This window comes from Oryzias latipes, chromosome 24 (assembly GCF_002234675.1).
Source record: "Oryzias latipes chromosome 24, ASM223467v1".
NCBI lineage: Eukaryota > Metazoa > Chordata > Actinopteri > Beloniformes > Adrianichthyidae > Oryzias > Oryzias latipes.
In genome coordinates this window covers 4884151-4897612 of record NC_019882.2, presented here as the reverse complement: position 1 = coordinate 4897612, position 13462 = coordinate 4884151, and the positions used below count along the sequence as shown (strand labels likewise).

At 37.7% G+C, this 13462-nt stretch overlaps 1 protein-coding gene across 19 annotated transcripts in view; it reads right to left on the bottom strand.

Moving 5' to 3' along the window:
* Positions 1-13462, bottom strand: part of ptprk (protein tyrosine phosphatase, receptor type K) — a 113181-nt gene that overhangs the window by 48327 nt on the left and 51392 nt on the right. For all 19 annotated transcript variants that reach the window (XM_020714719.2, XM_023953255.1, XM_020714723.2 and 16 more), the window contains 4 exons: positions 9887-10047; positions 9675-9726; positions 8129-8187; positions 229-310 (listed from right to left, as the gene is read on the bottom strand). In XM_020714719.2, coding sequence (XP_020570378.1) covers positions 229-310; positions 8129-8187; positions 9675-9726; positions 9887-10047 — 354 coding nt within the window. The remainder of the gene's footprint in view (positions 1-228; positions 311-8128; positions 8188-9674; positions 9727-9886; positions 10048-13462) is intronic.

Sequence of the window (13462 nt, the reverse complement as noted above, 5' to 3'; positions counted from 1 at the left end):
TTTCCCGCTTCACTCCTGCTCCTTCCTCCTCTGTTTTCCCTCCTCACACTCTCTCCATTTTCCAGTCTTTCTTCACGTCTCGTCTATGTCCTCTCCTGTGTCACCTTCCTGCTTATCTACCCACTCAGCTGCAAGAAAAACCATCCCAGGTACAGTCTAATTAGTGGCCAAAGCCATCAGCCTTTGTTCAGCGGGCTAGGACTAATTGCTGGCATGAAAATGACTCACCACACGGGTAGCTCAGGACTTGAATGTCATCAATGGCAATGAAGCCCGTTTTGCTGTCCGAGACCTCTGCTTCAAATATGACCTGAAATGATACCACATGAGTCAATCATTATTTACATTCATTTTAAAATATGCCGACACATGACCTCACATCAAACGTGCTCACAAATATTTGACGAGAAAATTCCAAGGCCTCGGCAAATAAACAAGTGACTTCAGTTATTTCTCCAGGATTTCTATGATAAACATCTTAGAAGAAAACACTTTATGGAGCAGCACTCTGGGTGAGCTTTAGCTCTCGTGTTGAAGGTTAAAGACCTCCAGTTTCTTCTGGTATTGATTGATGGATTGGTTGGTTTATTTCAAGCAATTAAAAACAAATTTGTATAAAAAAAACCCATTAAAAATACAAATCCATAGATATATCACATCCATTTGAGATATTAATTCATAAACTTATTAGAACATTGAGTGAAGCCATGTTATTGATATTATAATAATTATTTGCTTGAAAGAGAGTGGGAGGATGCAAATATATTATATAATCCCACCCCTAAAATGATTTACTTGACATTTTTTTCGCATAATCTGGTTCTCTATTTAAAGCTGGGAATACTTTTTCATTCCAAGTGCCAGAAATCATTATATCACATCATGTGACAAAGTTGGAATGCTTATTGATTAAAAAATATATTATTTTTATAAAATGGAATGGTTTTCAAAAAATATTTTTCAAAGTATTACGGTACAGAAATTAAAGTTGCACAATACGAGGAAAACAAAATATTAGTGATCAATATTATGACGGGCTATACATGAACAAATATAAACAAACATATCAAACTAATGTACAAATCATTATCAAAAATATATAATAAATAAAATCAAATTAATAATGAAAAATGATACAATTATTAAAGTAAAAATCATTATTTCTATTATACTGCAACAGTTTTATTTAAATATAATTAAACTGAAAGCTATCTCAACAGGAGGCAGGTCAGAACTTGGAAAAACGAAAATAAAAAACAATTAGGAACAATACAGATAGTGTGCCCTCTGGCTTTTTTGGAGAACATGATGATTTTTCTGTCTATGCACGTCTAAACATATCAGGTAATCATTTATGTACACCGTCTTTCGCGATATAAAAAGCTGATATCGCGATGTCCATATGTTACTTGTGACAAAAAATGAATTGCATATTGATTATCATCAGAGTGTGTCTTACTTCATTAAGTCCCTTCATCTCTATATATTGTGAAACAACAGTTTCTTTGTACATTTCCTTGAATTTATGGATGTGTGTACTTGGGGTGACTGGGGGCATCTGTTGGGACTTTTCAGGAGGTTTTAAAGCCAATGTCTTGCTGATTTAGAGACCGTTTTGGGGTTGTCACTAGGTGGAAGGTGGAATAATCCTTTACTTTGGTGTTCCTTCCAGTTTTCCTGCAGAAGCTGCTGTTTCCGTTTTGTTTCTTTACTTTAAAGCAAAAATGACCTCAGCTCTGCAGCCTTCTCATGCTTTTGGAGCAGTGGGTGCCCTTTAGTTTGGAGTTTTTTCTTCCATGTGAGGAAAACTAAATGTATAATCTGTTTATTCAAACACTCCAGCACATCGGAAAGCTGTAAAGGAATGATGTTAGGGGAACTTTCTAGAATATTTTAGTTCAAAGTAACACAGTGGAGTGGAGCAAAATCCTTGAGAGGTGATGTTACTGTTCAGACACCTCAACACATGTTAAAGAGTCACTCTGATCATCTTTTCATCTGTTTTCATTCCCTGTGGACCTTCAATCATTAATCGTGGCGGTTTTAGCCAAAACTTTGTTTTGTTTTCCAGGATATAGTTTCTGCAGAGCAGCAGGAGCTCATTTGTCTGCTACCGATTCACAAGTTTGAATAAAGAAATACTCAGAAATGCATTTTTAAGCATAGTTTTCTTAATATATGTCCTCCATCATCAACTCAACTCAACTCAACTCAACTTTATTTATAAAGCACTTTAAACAGAACAAGGTTCACCAAAGTGCTGAACAATACAAAAATTAATAAAAGCACATAAAAATATAAAGCATAAAACACATAAAATAGGTCCGGATCCCAACTCAGTTAAAAGCCAAAGTGAAAAAATATGTTTTAAGAGCAGATTTAAAAATACTGAGTGAGTTTATCTGTCTGAGGTACAGGGGCAATTCGTTCCAGATTTTTGGTCCGAAGACTGAGAAGGCTCGGTCACCTCTCAGTTTTCTCCTGGTCTTCGAGACGACCAGCTGTGTCTGATTTGTTGACCTAAGGGAGCGGGGGGGATTGTACACCTGAATCAGGTCAGACAAATATTTTGGGGCGAGTCCATGGAGACATTTAAAAACAAATAGGAGAATGATTTTATCAGAGTGAGTCTTTAAGGATTTAGTTCTGAATATAAAACTTCTGTTGATGTGAATCAAACTTGGTCTTTGCAGATTTAAGTCCAAAATAATGTACTTTATGTCAAAACTCTCAATGGATGACATGAAACGCTTGAATAACAGATTGTGGTACGGAGGAGAATTCCAACATGAGTTTTTTAAATGGCATGTTTGGATTTTCTTTTAGGAATGTGCCTTGGCTGCCTTAAATGGCAGCGTGGTATGTGTCTGTATGAACAAGCCTTCTCCTGAAGGCAGTAATTGAAAATCAACCTGCTGCTGCTTAATGTGACTCAAAAATCACCCAGAAAAAAAAAAAAAATCAGAAGCGACCTGTTGGGAGTCAGACTTCGAGTCATACTTGTTTTGGTTCCATCGGGGCATGAAAATGCAGTGTTTTCTACAAGAGCACCATGATGTTAAGCTGATTAAATCGCCCAAAGGCTTCCTGCTCTGATCCTCCTGTTAGGCTGCCTCTCACTCTGATGGATGGTCTTTGTGAGTAGGACTCCAGAAAAACAATATATGAAAGCATATTATGAGCTAATATGATGGCGGCCGTCAGCTGACATGAAGGAAACAACCAGCTGAGAATCTAAATGACTTACATCTTACAGTTTTAGCAAATTTACAGACAAATAGGCATCAGGTGCTTCAATTCATTATCTGAGGGTAGAAATCAACATCTTATTGTCACTGGGCTCCATCGACATCCCCGTTTAGCCATTTCCTTCCTTCCTTGAATGTTTTTTTTTTTCCACTTGAGCTCCTGCGCTGTTTACTCACAAAGAAGCGCAGTAATAAAGAGACGATGGAGAGGAGAGAAGGTGGCTGTCAGAGAGAGCCAGAAAAAGAGCAAGGGGTGAGCAGTTGTTGTCATTCATCACCAGCAAAAGAAAATCTTCTGTGAGCTGTTTACCCATAGCTCATCATTTCCCGCTTGTCACACTCCTCTTTTCGGTCTTCCTCCCTGTCCCATCATCCTTCACTCATAGCTTTACTGCCGGGAGCAGCACAAACACATCAGCTGACTTTTAACACCTCCTTCTTTCATTTTGTACACGTTATTTTCATTTTAAAATATAACCACGTCTTTGTTCAAGTATGAATATTAATAAAAAAAAAACAAAAAATAATAGCAAATGTATAAATGTCTGGGCTGTAAAGTGGTGTAGCGGTTAGCCTGACGGCAAAAAAGTTCCCGGTTCAAATCCCGGCTGGGACCTTTCTGCGTGGAGTTTGAGTGTTCTCCCCGTGTATGTGTGGGTTTGTTCCTGACACTCCGGTTTTCCAAAAACATGCTTCCTAGGTTGATTTTTGTCTCTAAATTGCCCCTAGGTGTGCCTGTAAGTGTGTGTGGCCCTGCATCAGACTGGTAACCTGCCCAGGGTGTACCCCGCCTTCGCCCAACTGTAGCTGGGCTGGCTCCAGCCACCTCGTGACCCCAAAAGGGACGTTGCTTCCCCATCAGGGAATGGATCTGTGTGTTAATCCTATTATAAATATTTAAGCAACCAAAATGTATTTGAAGCGTATTATTACAGATAAACAATCTACTGTCTAGCAGTCTGCATGTTATAAACGGATCACAACCTTGATGGCTGCCAAGGGACCGTCTGCAAAGTGCACGCTTTAGGAAAAATGATTTACATTTTTTTTTTTACAATCTTTTAAAGGAAAAACAACCAAAACTAATAAATGTTTAAACAGTTAAGGTAGTCATGAATACTAAGCTACAAATTTTAAAGAAAGCAATCATTCATTTTTAAGTTTTTAATGGAGATATGAATCGCAAATGATCAAAAATGTTGAAAAGTTCTGAAGATCCAAACTTTAACCAAACTTTCTAACAAGACTAATTATAATCTGAAATGTTATAATTGTGGTGTTGTGTGTTGATGATTGTACCTGAATGTTCCACCTTATATTTTTAGTTGATTGTTCAAGCTGAATCACAGAAATGTTAAATGATGCAAGAAGGTTAATAAAGGAAAAGGGGAAAAACCTGGATCTGTTCATTTAATTTGTTCAGTTTCATTAAACCTGTTTGAAAAGGCCTCTTGGATAAAAGGTGCGACGTCTTCTATGAAAAACCAGACCCGACCTTGATTTAAAAAATGTTTTGTTTTTGTGTCACTAAAGTATCAGATCTGGACTTGGTACAGGTACTCAGATAACTCTAGGATAAAAACCCGATCGGGACACCCCTGGTCTAATTTCCATAGTGTGGCATAAATTAAGTCACCATAAAAGCTTCCAGATGATTCACAGAACTTGAAAAATGATCAATGCTGAAGGACTCATATCAATGAAGACGATTAAAGAAAAATATGGAGCGAATCAAGCAGCAGATAGTTTTTGTGACCCATTTTCCTGTTGGCTAAAAAAAAGGCGGTTTAGATCGTTCACACCCACCAAACTAGCTTTTTTAGCACAAAAGACAACGTACAATCAGAGTGACTCCATGGTTTTAATTTATTGCTGCTGAAAAATCAAATTTAATGTCTAGTCGGTATCTGATCCTTTTCCAGTGCGGAGCTCAAATGAATTCCACAAACGCCTGTAGCGTGGATTAAAAGTCATGTATTATTTTACCACCTTTCATCATAAAGATGAATGATGGCTTTAATCATCGCTGTGAGACAGTTTTTTATGGATCAGATGGTGGACACCTCTGATCACACAGGTGTCAAACCCTGATGGCTTCCCTGCAAAGCAGGATTATTGATGACATGCATGTTTACAAGTTTGTTCAGGCAAAGTTGGTCTGGATCGCTGAAGGCAGAGCAGTGACGTATCACCACTTCAGAGCAGAGCTGGGCAATAGCATACATCCTTTTATCATCTAGTTGCATATATATCATTTTGATGTATGCATGCACCGACTCTCAAAATGTTTAAAGCTGCAGGGAGAAGATATTTTTCATCTCACATTATGGTCTGAACCCTGATAAATGGGAATTTTCTTTGAGGCACCAGCTGCCTGTTTACATACACAAATATGAACTAAAGCTGGAGGTGATGCTACACGTGTTTCAGCAGAAAAAACAGGAAAAATAAATATATATGTAGATTAAACCAGGTGACACATATGCACCGATTGAAACCAGGAACCTACAGTGGAGAAAATAAGTACTTAATCCTTTGGCGATTTAAAAAAAAAAAGAAATCGACAGTTTGTCATCTTAATGGTATTTAATGTTGATTAATTTGAACAGTGATAAGATAGAAAATCACAAAGAACGTCAAGAAATCCACTTTAAAGAATACAAATTTATTTCATTGAGAGAAAAATGCATTTGACAACTGTTTGAACTAATCACCTGTATAGAAGCCACCTGTCCACAGAATCAGTCCATCAATCAGACTCCAAAATCTCCAAAATAAGAAAGACTCAAGAGCTTCTAGTGGACTTAAGGTAGACCTCCACAAGACCGTACTGAATTACAAAACCATCAGCAAGAAGCGAAGGGTTAAGGGGACAACTGTTGGTGCAATTTTGCCAAAATACAATTGCATGACCATCAATCCACCTATAGGTATGCGACTCCAAACCAGATCTCACCTGGTTGGGTTTCCATGATCATGAGAACAGTGAGAAATTGGCCAAAAACAAGACAGCAGGATAAGTTGATGATCTCAAATCAGAGTCACCATTGGAAATACTTTTCACCACAATGGCTTACATTTCGCAGTCCTTGCAAAGTCCCCCTGCTTAGGAAGGGACATGTGGAGACCTGCCTGAGGTTTGTCAATGAACACCTTAATGATTTAGAGAGGGATCTGGAGAAGGTGCTGTGGTCAGATCAGACCAACATGGAGCTCTTTGGCATCCAACCCCCCAAGAACACCATCCCCAATGTCAAGCACGGAGGTGGAAACATTATGGAGGTGTTATGCTGCAAAAGATTACTTCAATGTGTGTTTGGGAGGATGGGCGGAGCCATGCACCATTAAATCCTGGGAAAATCTCCTTCCCTCCACCAGGAAGCTTAAAATGGGTGGTGGGTGGGTCTTCTGAAAGGATAATCACCCGAAACAAACAACCAAGGCAACCAAGGAATGGCTGAAGATGAAGCAGATCGAGGTCATGGAGTGGTCCAGCCATTCTCCAGACCTCCATCCTAGAGTAAACCTATGGAGAAAACTGAAGCTCAGAGTTGCTAAGCAACAGCCACCAATTCTGAATGATTTAGACATCATTTGTTAAGAAGAGAGGACCAAAATTCCTTCTGATATGAGCAGAAACCTGCTTATCTACTACAAGAAACTTCTGACCTCTGTCCTGCTATTAATGGTTTTCAACAAAGTCTTTCCGGCAACAGGGTTCAAATATTTATTTCCCTCAGTAAAATGCAAATACATTTATATGAATGTAATGTCTTGATTTTTCTTTTATTGTCCAAATGAGCCAAGCATTAAAATACGTATTTCCTCCACTGTAGACTTAAGCTACATACACTCCAGGCATTTGAGATACATTCAAGAACATACTAAACATGGCTTCTTGAAGAACAAGTGAAAAACAAAAACAAAAAAAAAGAGTAGAAAACTAAAGTTATGTTTGTCCAAAGATTGTCCAAAAGGTTTCCTCCTCATCTTTAAAGTCAAACCATCTCTTTGACTTCTTTAGCTAGAAAAAGCTTTGCAATGTGATGATCTTCAGTGAAAGTTTCAACTTAAAAAGGGGGAAAAAAGCAAAGAATGTCAAAGAAAAGTCTTCATCAAAACAGTTTTAGTGTATGTTTGTGTGCACTTTGTGTTCATTTGCTGTTGTCTGTGTAAATGTCTACATGTGGAAGATGTTCCCTTTGAGAAATAAGCCTCATTATGTCTCAGCCTAAAGTGCTAACGCAGAAACATGTTCAAACATGACAAAATAGCTTCATAACCTCAAATCCAATAACCTTGTCTCCAGCCTGAAAAAGCTACATGCGCCTCTGCTAACCAAGATGATTATGTTCAATTAAAACATGTTGACACACGCACTCCAAGCCGGTGGGCTCCGCCCACAGTCGCCGTGGTGGACGGAGCTTGCAGATGGGCCTTTTGGAGGATGCTTTCACACTTAGCCTTCCAGAGGTCTTACATGCTCCCCAGGCAGTGTGTGCTAACACAATCAGTGTGTGCGTCTGCTCCATCACTCGCAGACAAGCTACGCTGGGACAAAGACATCCGTCCACAGCAACACTACTGATGAACACTGACGAATAAACTCAACAAAAAGAAGGCAGTCATTTCTGATCGGAAATGTTGTAAAGATCCGATGCCAAAGACAAAAGGAAAATCCTAATTTCTAAAAGATTTGTCGGAAATGCCTCAAGTGGGGACACACTCACATACACACTAGCCCGAGCGTCACCTCCTGAGCCTCAGTCAACACAAATAAATCAGCAGCTTGCCTCACAGCATGCGCTCATGTCTGCATTGCTGTTCTCAGATCACCACAGCTGTAAGTGAACACTTCATGTGGCGTACAGGTTATTTACCTGGTATTCATTAGGCCAGAAGGTGGACACAGCCAGTTCAGCTTTGAGCCAGTCTTTACCTGAAAAGCAAAACGTACTCAACATAAAAACAACAAAAAAAACATTCAGGTAGACGAGAACTACGGTGGCCCTGAAGTGCAAATCACATCAACAAATCACGACAATTAAAAAGCAAAACAAATAGTTAAAAATCAAAATGACAGTTCAGAAACCAAAACACAATTCCAAGAAAAAGACAACAAAATAAAATGAAACATTTCGGAAAACAAAGACATAAGTCAAAACAGCGGCTGTGCAGCAACCTGTGCCTTAAAAAAAACACAGGGTTGTGTCAGGAAGCGCATCCGCCGTCAAAACTTTCCACCACCTGTGCAAATCCGTCAAAGCTGATTGGCTGTGGCGACTCCTATCACTATAGCAAAAAGGTGGGAGAATTGTTAAAAAACAAAAGAAAGTAAGAAACAGGAAATGGCAGGTATTATGGAACATCGCTGATTGGATAATGATATTTAATTTTGATGTTTGAGTTTTCAAATGCGTCTTCAAGGTCCTAAAAAAAGTTTTATGATCAGTACAAAGCACATTCAGCATCTCTTTATATCAAATTAGTTTCAGTTTAAATGATGGACTTTTGATTTGTGAATTTTCCGGAAAAGGAAGATACCATGTGACATGCTAATCAGGTGATCACGTTTGTCCATCATTTCTGGTATGAAGCACTACTGGATATCATCTTCCAATCAGTAATGTCACAAAGTACCTTTTCTAGGTTCTTCTTCTGTTTCATTTCGGGCGGCCGTGGTGCAGTTGGAGGTAGGGCGGCCGACCCCTGATTGGAACACTCCAGGTTCGATTCCTCCCTTGTCCGCCCATGTGTTAAAGTGTCCTTGGGCAAGACACTGAACTCCACCTTGCCTCTGGTGGAAGGTTGGCGCCAGTGTTCAGCCGTGGAGCCGCCATCAGTGTGTGAGTGTGTGAATGGGACTGTAAAGCGCTTTTGATTGCCTAAAGTTGCATTTGTTTTCTGAAATGTTTCATTTTTATTGGAAAGATAAATAAAACTTTGCTTTATAGAGCATCAACAATGAACCCACATGGCATAAAATATCCTGTGTTCAGGTGACGCATCTAAATGAGTACAGTTGAGTGCATTGTATAGTCATTTTTTCTATTTATTGTTAATATTCTCTTTCTACTGTTCTTTTACAATTTCTGTCAAAGCTAATCGAGGGACGGGTGTTTGCGAATTAGCCACGGCTAAATAACCAGGCATCACATTGTTTCATTGTAGTGATCTATTTTTTGTATTTGTCCCTATTTAATAAATATTTAATAAATACATTTTACTTTAATTGTTTGGGAATCGTGTTTTTGTTTCTGCAATTCTGTTTTAATTGTTATAATATAATTCTGATTTTTCTAAATTTTGTTTGGCTTTTTTTATTGTCTTTGTGATATCTCATATGTTTTTGCGTCGAGTGATTGCAGGTGTTGTTTGCACTTCTGGGCCACCATACAGAAGAAGTGAATGAAAAATCTAATTTACCAGTATATGTGGTCACATTCCAAATGGGATTTGCCAATGGACCCTTGTTCACCTATAAAAAGCACACAATACACCATAAACCGTGACTCAAAACGGTACATCCACATTAGAAAAGCAGCAGAAATAATTCTGGGCTCAAATAGCAAAAACTTCCTAAACATTTCTACCCAAAGAAGAACGAAGTGCTGCATTTCTTATCTGGTGCTTCGTACCTTCACCAGAACGTTGAGGGTGCCGGGGCTGGAGCCGTCAGTGCTGGTGAGGAGGTAGTTGAAGTCGATGCAGTGAGTGTCATTCTCCTTCATGACTGGCAGCTGGAACCTAGCCTTCTCCCCGACGTCATGCTGAGAGACATCCACGTACATGTAGGAACCTGGAAAAATGAAAAAAGTTAGCCCAGTTTGAAAGCTAAACTGTCATGCTTTTGAGGATGTAATAGAGTAATAGGACTACTTTGCCAAAACTTTATGCACACAGCTGGTGTTACATGAACCTAAATGCACACAATTCCTGCTCTGCAAAGGCTTTCACACCTTCACACCGATTATTTTCTGCTTCCATTTCTCCTTTAAACACGTTCAGTATTGATAAACTTAAGAATAATAATGAGTTCTGTCAAAAATCACTGTTATTTTTAGGAAGCTTTTTTTGACCATCTGCCACTTGTGACTGATGCAGTGACCTGTTCCTGCACTGAATGACTGTGAAAAATAGTGCTTGAAATAACACTTAATCTGGATGTACTAACAGGCTGCCCATCCAGATGTTGCAGTAATCAGCACCGACCCCAACCAGATGTTGCTGCACTGAAATGATGAAACAAGATCCTTTCATCTTGACGTCTTTTTTTAAATTTCCCTTTAGCTCATTAAAATTAGAACCAAATAGACAACTTAAAGCAATTCAGGTAGGAATAGTTGGTTTGATTTAAGTTTAAAATAATGTTTAAGAAAAATGTTAAATGTGTCCATTTTGTCATAAACTTCCATAGGTTCCCTTTTATCTTCAAACAGTTAAATATCAAGATAAATATGATGATAAAAGGCTCAAATCTTAAGATATTTTGTACATTTTTACATAATAAACATACAATAATTATTCAGATAGATCTAAAAGAATTAAAGAAAAATGAAAAAACAAACAGTTAAACTACCAGAAAGTCATAAAGCCTCCAAAAATTTCAGTTTATTCTTTTTGTAATATTGTGGAACATTTTTTACAAATTTTCATACTTTTCTCCTTATTATTTTACATTTTTGGATGCTCTGTGGAAATAGTTTTTTGCATTTAATATATGTATAATATAATATTACATCTGTAACCTTCAGTCATTTTGATTTATACGGGAAAATGCTGGTGTGTTCTCAATATACCACTTTATAGATGATTCTTTTGGCTTGTTTTTGAAATCTCCATAGTTTTAGTGGGTTTTGTAGGTGGTTGTCCAAACCTCAACACTAAAGTTTAGGGTTTAGTGCTTTGAGATTTGATCTAAAATGTAAAGTGCATTCTACATAAAATGTATTATTATTATTATTATTATTATTATTATAATTAGGGCCGTACTATAGCACAATACATACATAGTATTAAAACTAATTATCATTATTTTAGTGTTGAAGTTCATAAAAAAATGTAAAAATAGTTTTATTGCTTCTTAATTTATTTTGTGAATTAATAACAAAAAAATGTTAGAAAATGTACAAATGATAGCTTCTCCAGGTGTGTATTGATATTCCTACAGAATTTGTGCCCCCCCCCTTTCCCTGAACAATTTTAAAGCAAAGATATATTCAGAACATGTGTTTTTTTTCCCATTACTTTTGTGACTTTATTGGTCATTGTGAGCTTGTTCTTTCCTCCCCAAAGGGGTACCAACTATTTTGTTTTGTCCCTGTGTGATTAAAGTGGCTGCTAAAATGTAAAGGTCATCATTTCTTTGAACAAACAGTAAATCTGCTAAATTCAACGGTGTGCGCTCACTGTTTGACTCTTTTCTGACATTTTAAACAAGTTTACAGGCGCTGTTGATTTCACGTTTGACATTTAATTCCAGATTGCCTAAAAGTGAAATAACAGAGGAATGCAGACAATGCTGACAGGATAAAGAGAACATGGCGGTTGGTAATCAGAGACAACTATATTTCAGTGTATTACTTAATGATAAAATGTCATATAAAGAAAGTGCAGGAGATGGATAATTCTATTTGCAAACTGTACCATTCAGAATGTGTGCTGCACAATAAGATGTGAAACAATAGCGATTATCTGTTATTGTTTAGCTAATCTACTGTGAGAAAATCCATCCCTCTGTGGGACGGAGCAGAACATAACAGGATTAGGACCACGATAAAGAGACGTCAGCCTTTCAGGGAGGCTTTAGCTCTGCCATTCATCTGTTATCTCCTTTATGGCCAACAATATTACTTTGATTTCTCAACATAAAAAGAATTCACAGGTTTGCAGGAAAACCTCACATCCTGGCAGTAAATGATCTGTAATCTATTTCCATCTGACATGTAAAGGGGATGGACATCAGTGCCGTTTCTTTATTTTTGGCATTGATAATGAGAAAAAAGTGACTTAAAGATGGCTGCCAAGGTGCTGCACCAGCTAAAAATACTTCCATCAGCCTGAGACCCAAATGTGTCAACGAACAACACAAGATAAGACAAAAATAAGTATGCTATTATGAAAGTATGCCTATTATGAAACTAATACCAGCAGATTAATAAGAAGTAAAGATCCTAAATATGATTTAACACAACACTGCTCTTGGTATTGTCCAGTCGTCCTAGTGTTTACCTGTGGGACCGAGTTCATAGCACCCAATTCGAGCGGAAAAATACTGCTAGAAATGAGCAGCCGGAGTCTTGACGGACCACGAAACTGACACAGCACTCATGCAAACTTCATCATCCCAAACACATCTGACACCTTAAGTCTGCCGCTTTCTAAAATGGCTGATGTCTTTGAACTGCCAAAGTCTAAAATGGCTGTGATTATTACAAAGTCGCAGGATAATGATAAGGCTAAAAATAAAGCTGTGACAGCCTTAAGACCCAGATATGTCACAACATCTGCAGCGGCGCAGCAGCATTTTCTTTGGCACAATAACAACAGCTTGCAGGTGGAATAACAGCTGACAGAGTCGTTTCATTTGAAGCATCTAAAAAGGTGCCACTGATGTTACACATGCAATGCATCCAGCAGGGAGAACATTAGACGTGCTTTTAATACGCGCTTTCACTGGTATGATGGTGTCTACAATCAGATGTAGAAAATGATCACAACCTTTGAGTAAAACTTCATCAATTCTGTGATTGATTGAAGCAAACAAAGAAAAATGATCATCGAAAGAAGAAATTTAGTGTAATAAAAATGTCCAAACTATAAGGCGCACTTAAAACCTGAACTTTTTTCCAAAAAATGACAGAGTGCCTTATTATCTTCTGTGTAAAAAAATAAAATTGTATTTATTGTGAGTTTATTGATGTCGAAGTGGTTTTGAGAGGTACACTGTCAAAATACCAGTGTGTTTTTTTTAAATAAAGTTGGGTATTTTGTAAATACGCTAACATGTCTAACGTGGCTAACATGTAGTGGAGTCGGATTGTGTTACTAATGACGTTAGGAGTTCGTGTATTCAAAATAACATTTGTTTTACTTGTATCAGTCTGTGAGGGCAGAACCCACTGCCCCACAGTTAAGTTAAGTTCATTTGTTATATTTTTCTCTTGAATAAACCATTTCATTTTATTTCACACATTTCATAACAAAATTGACTT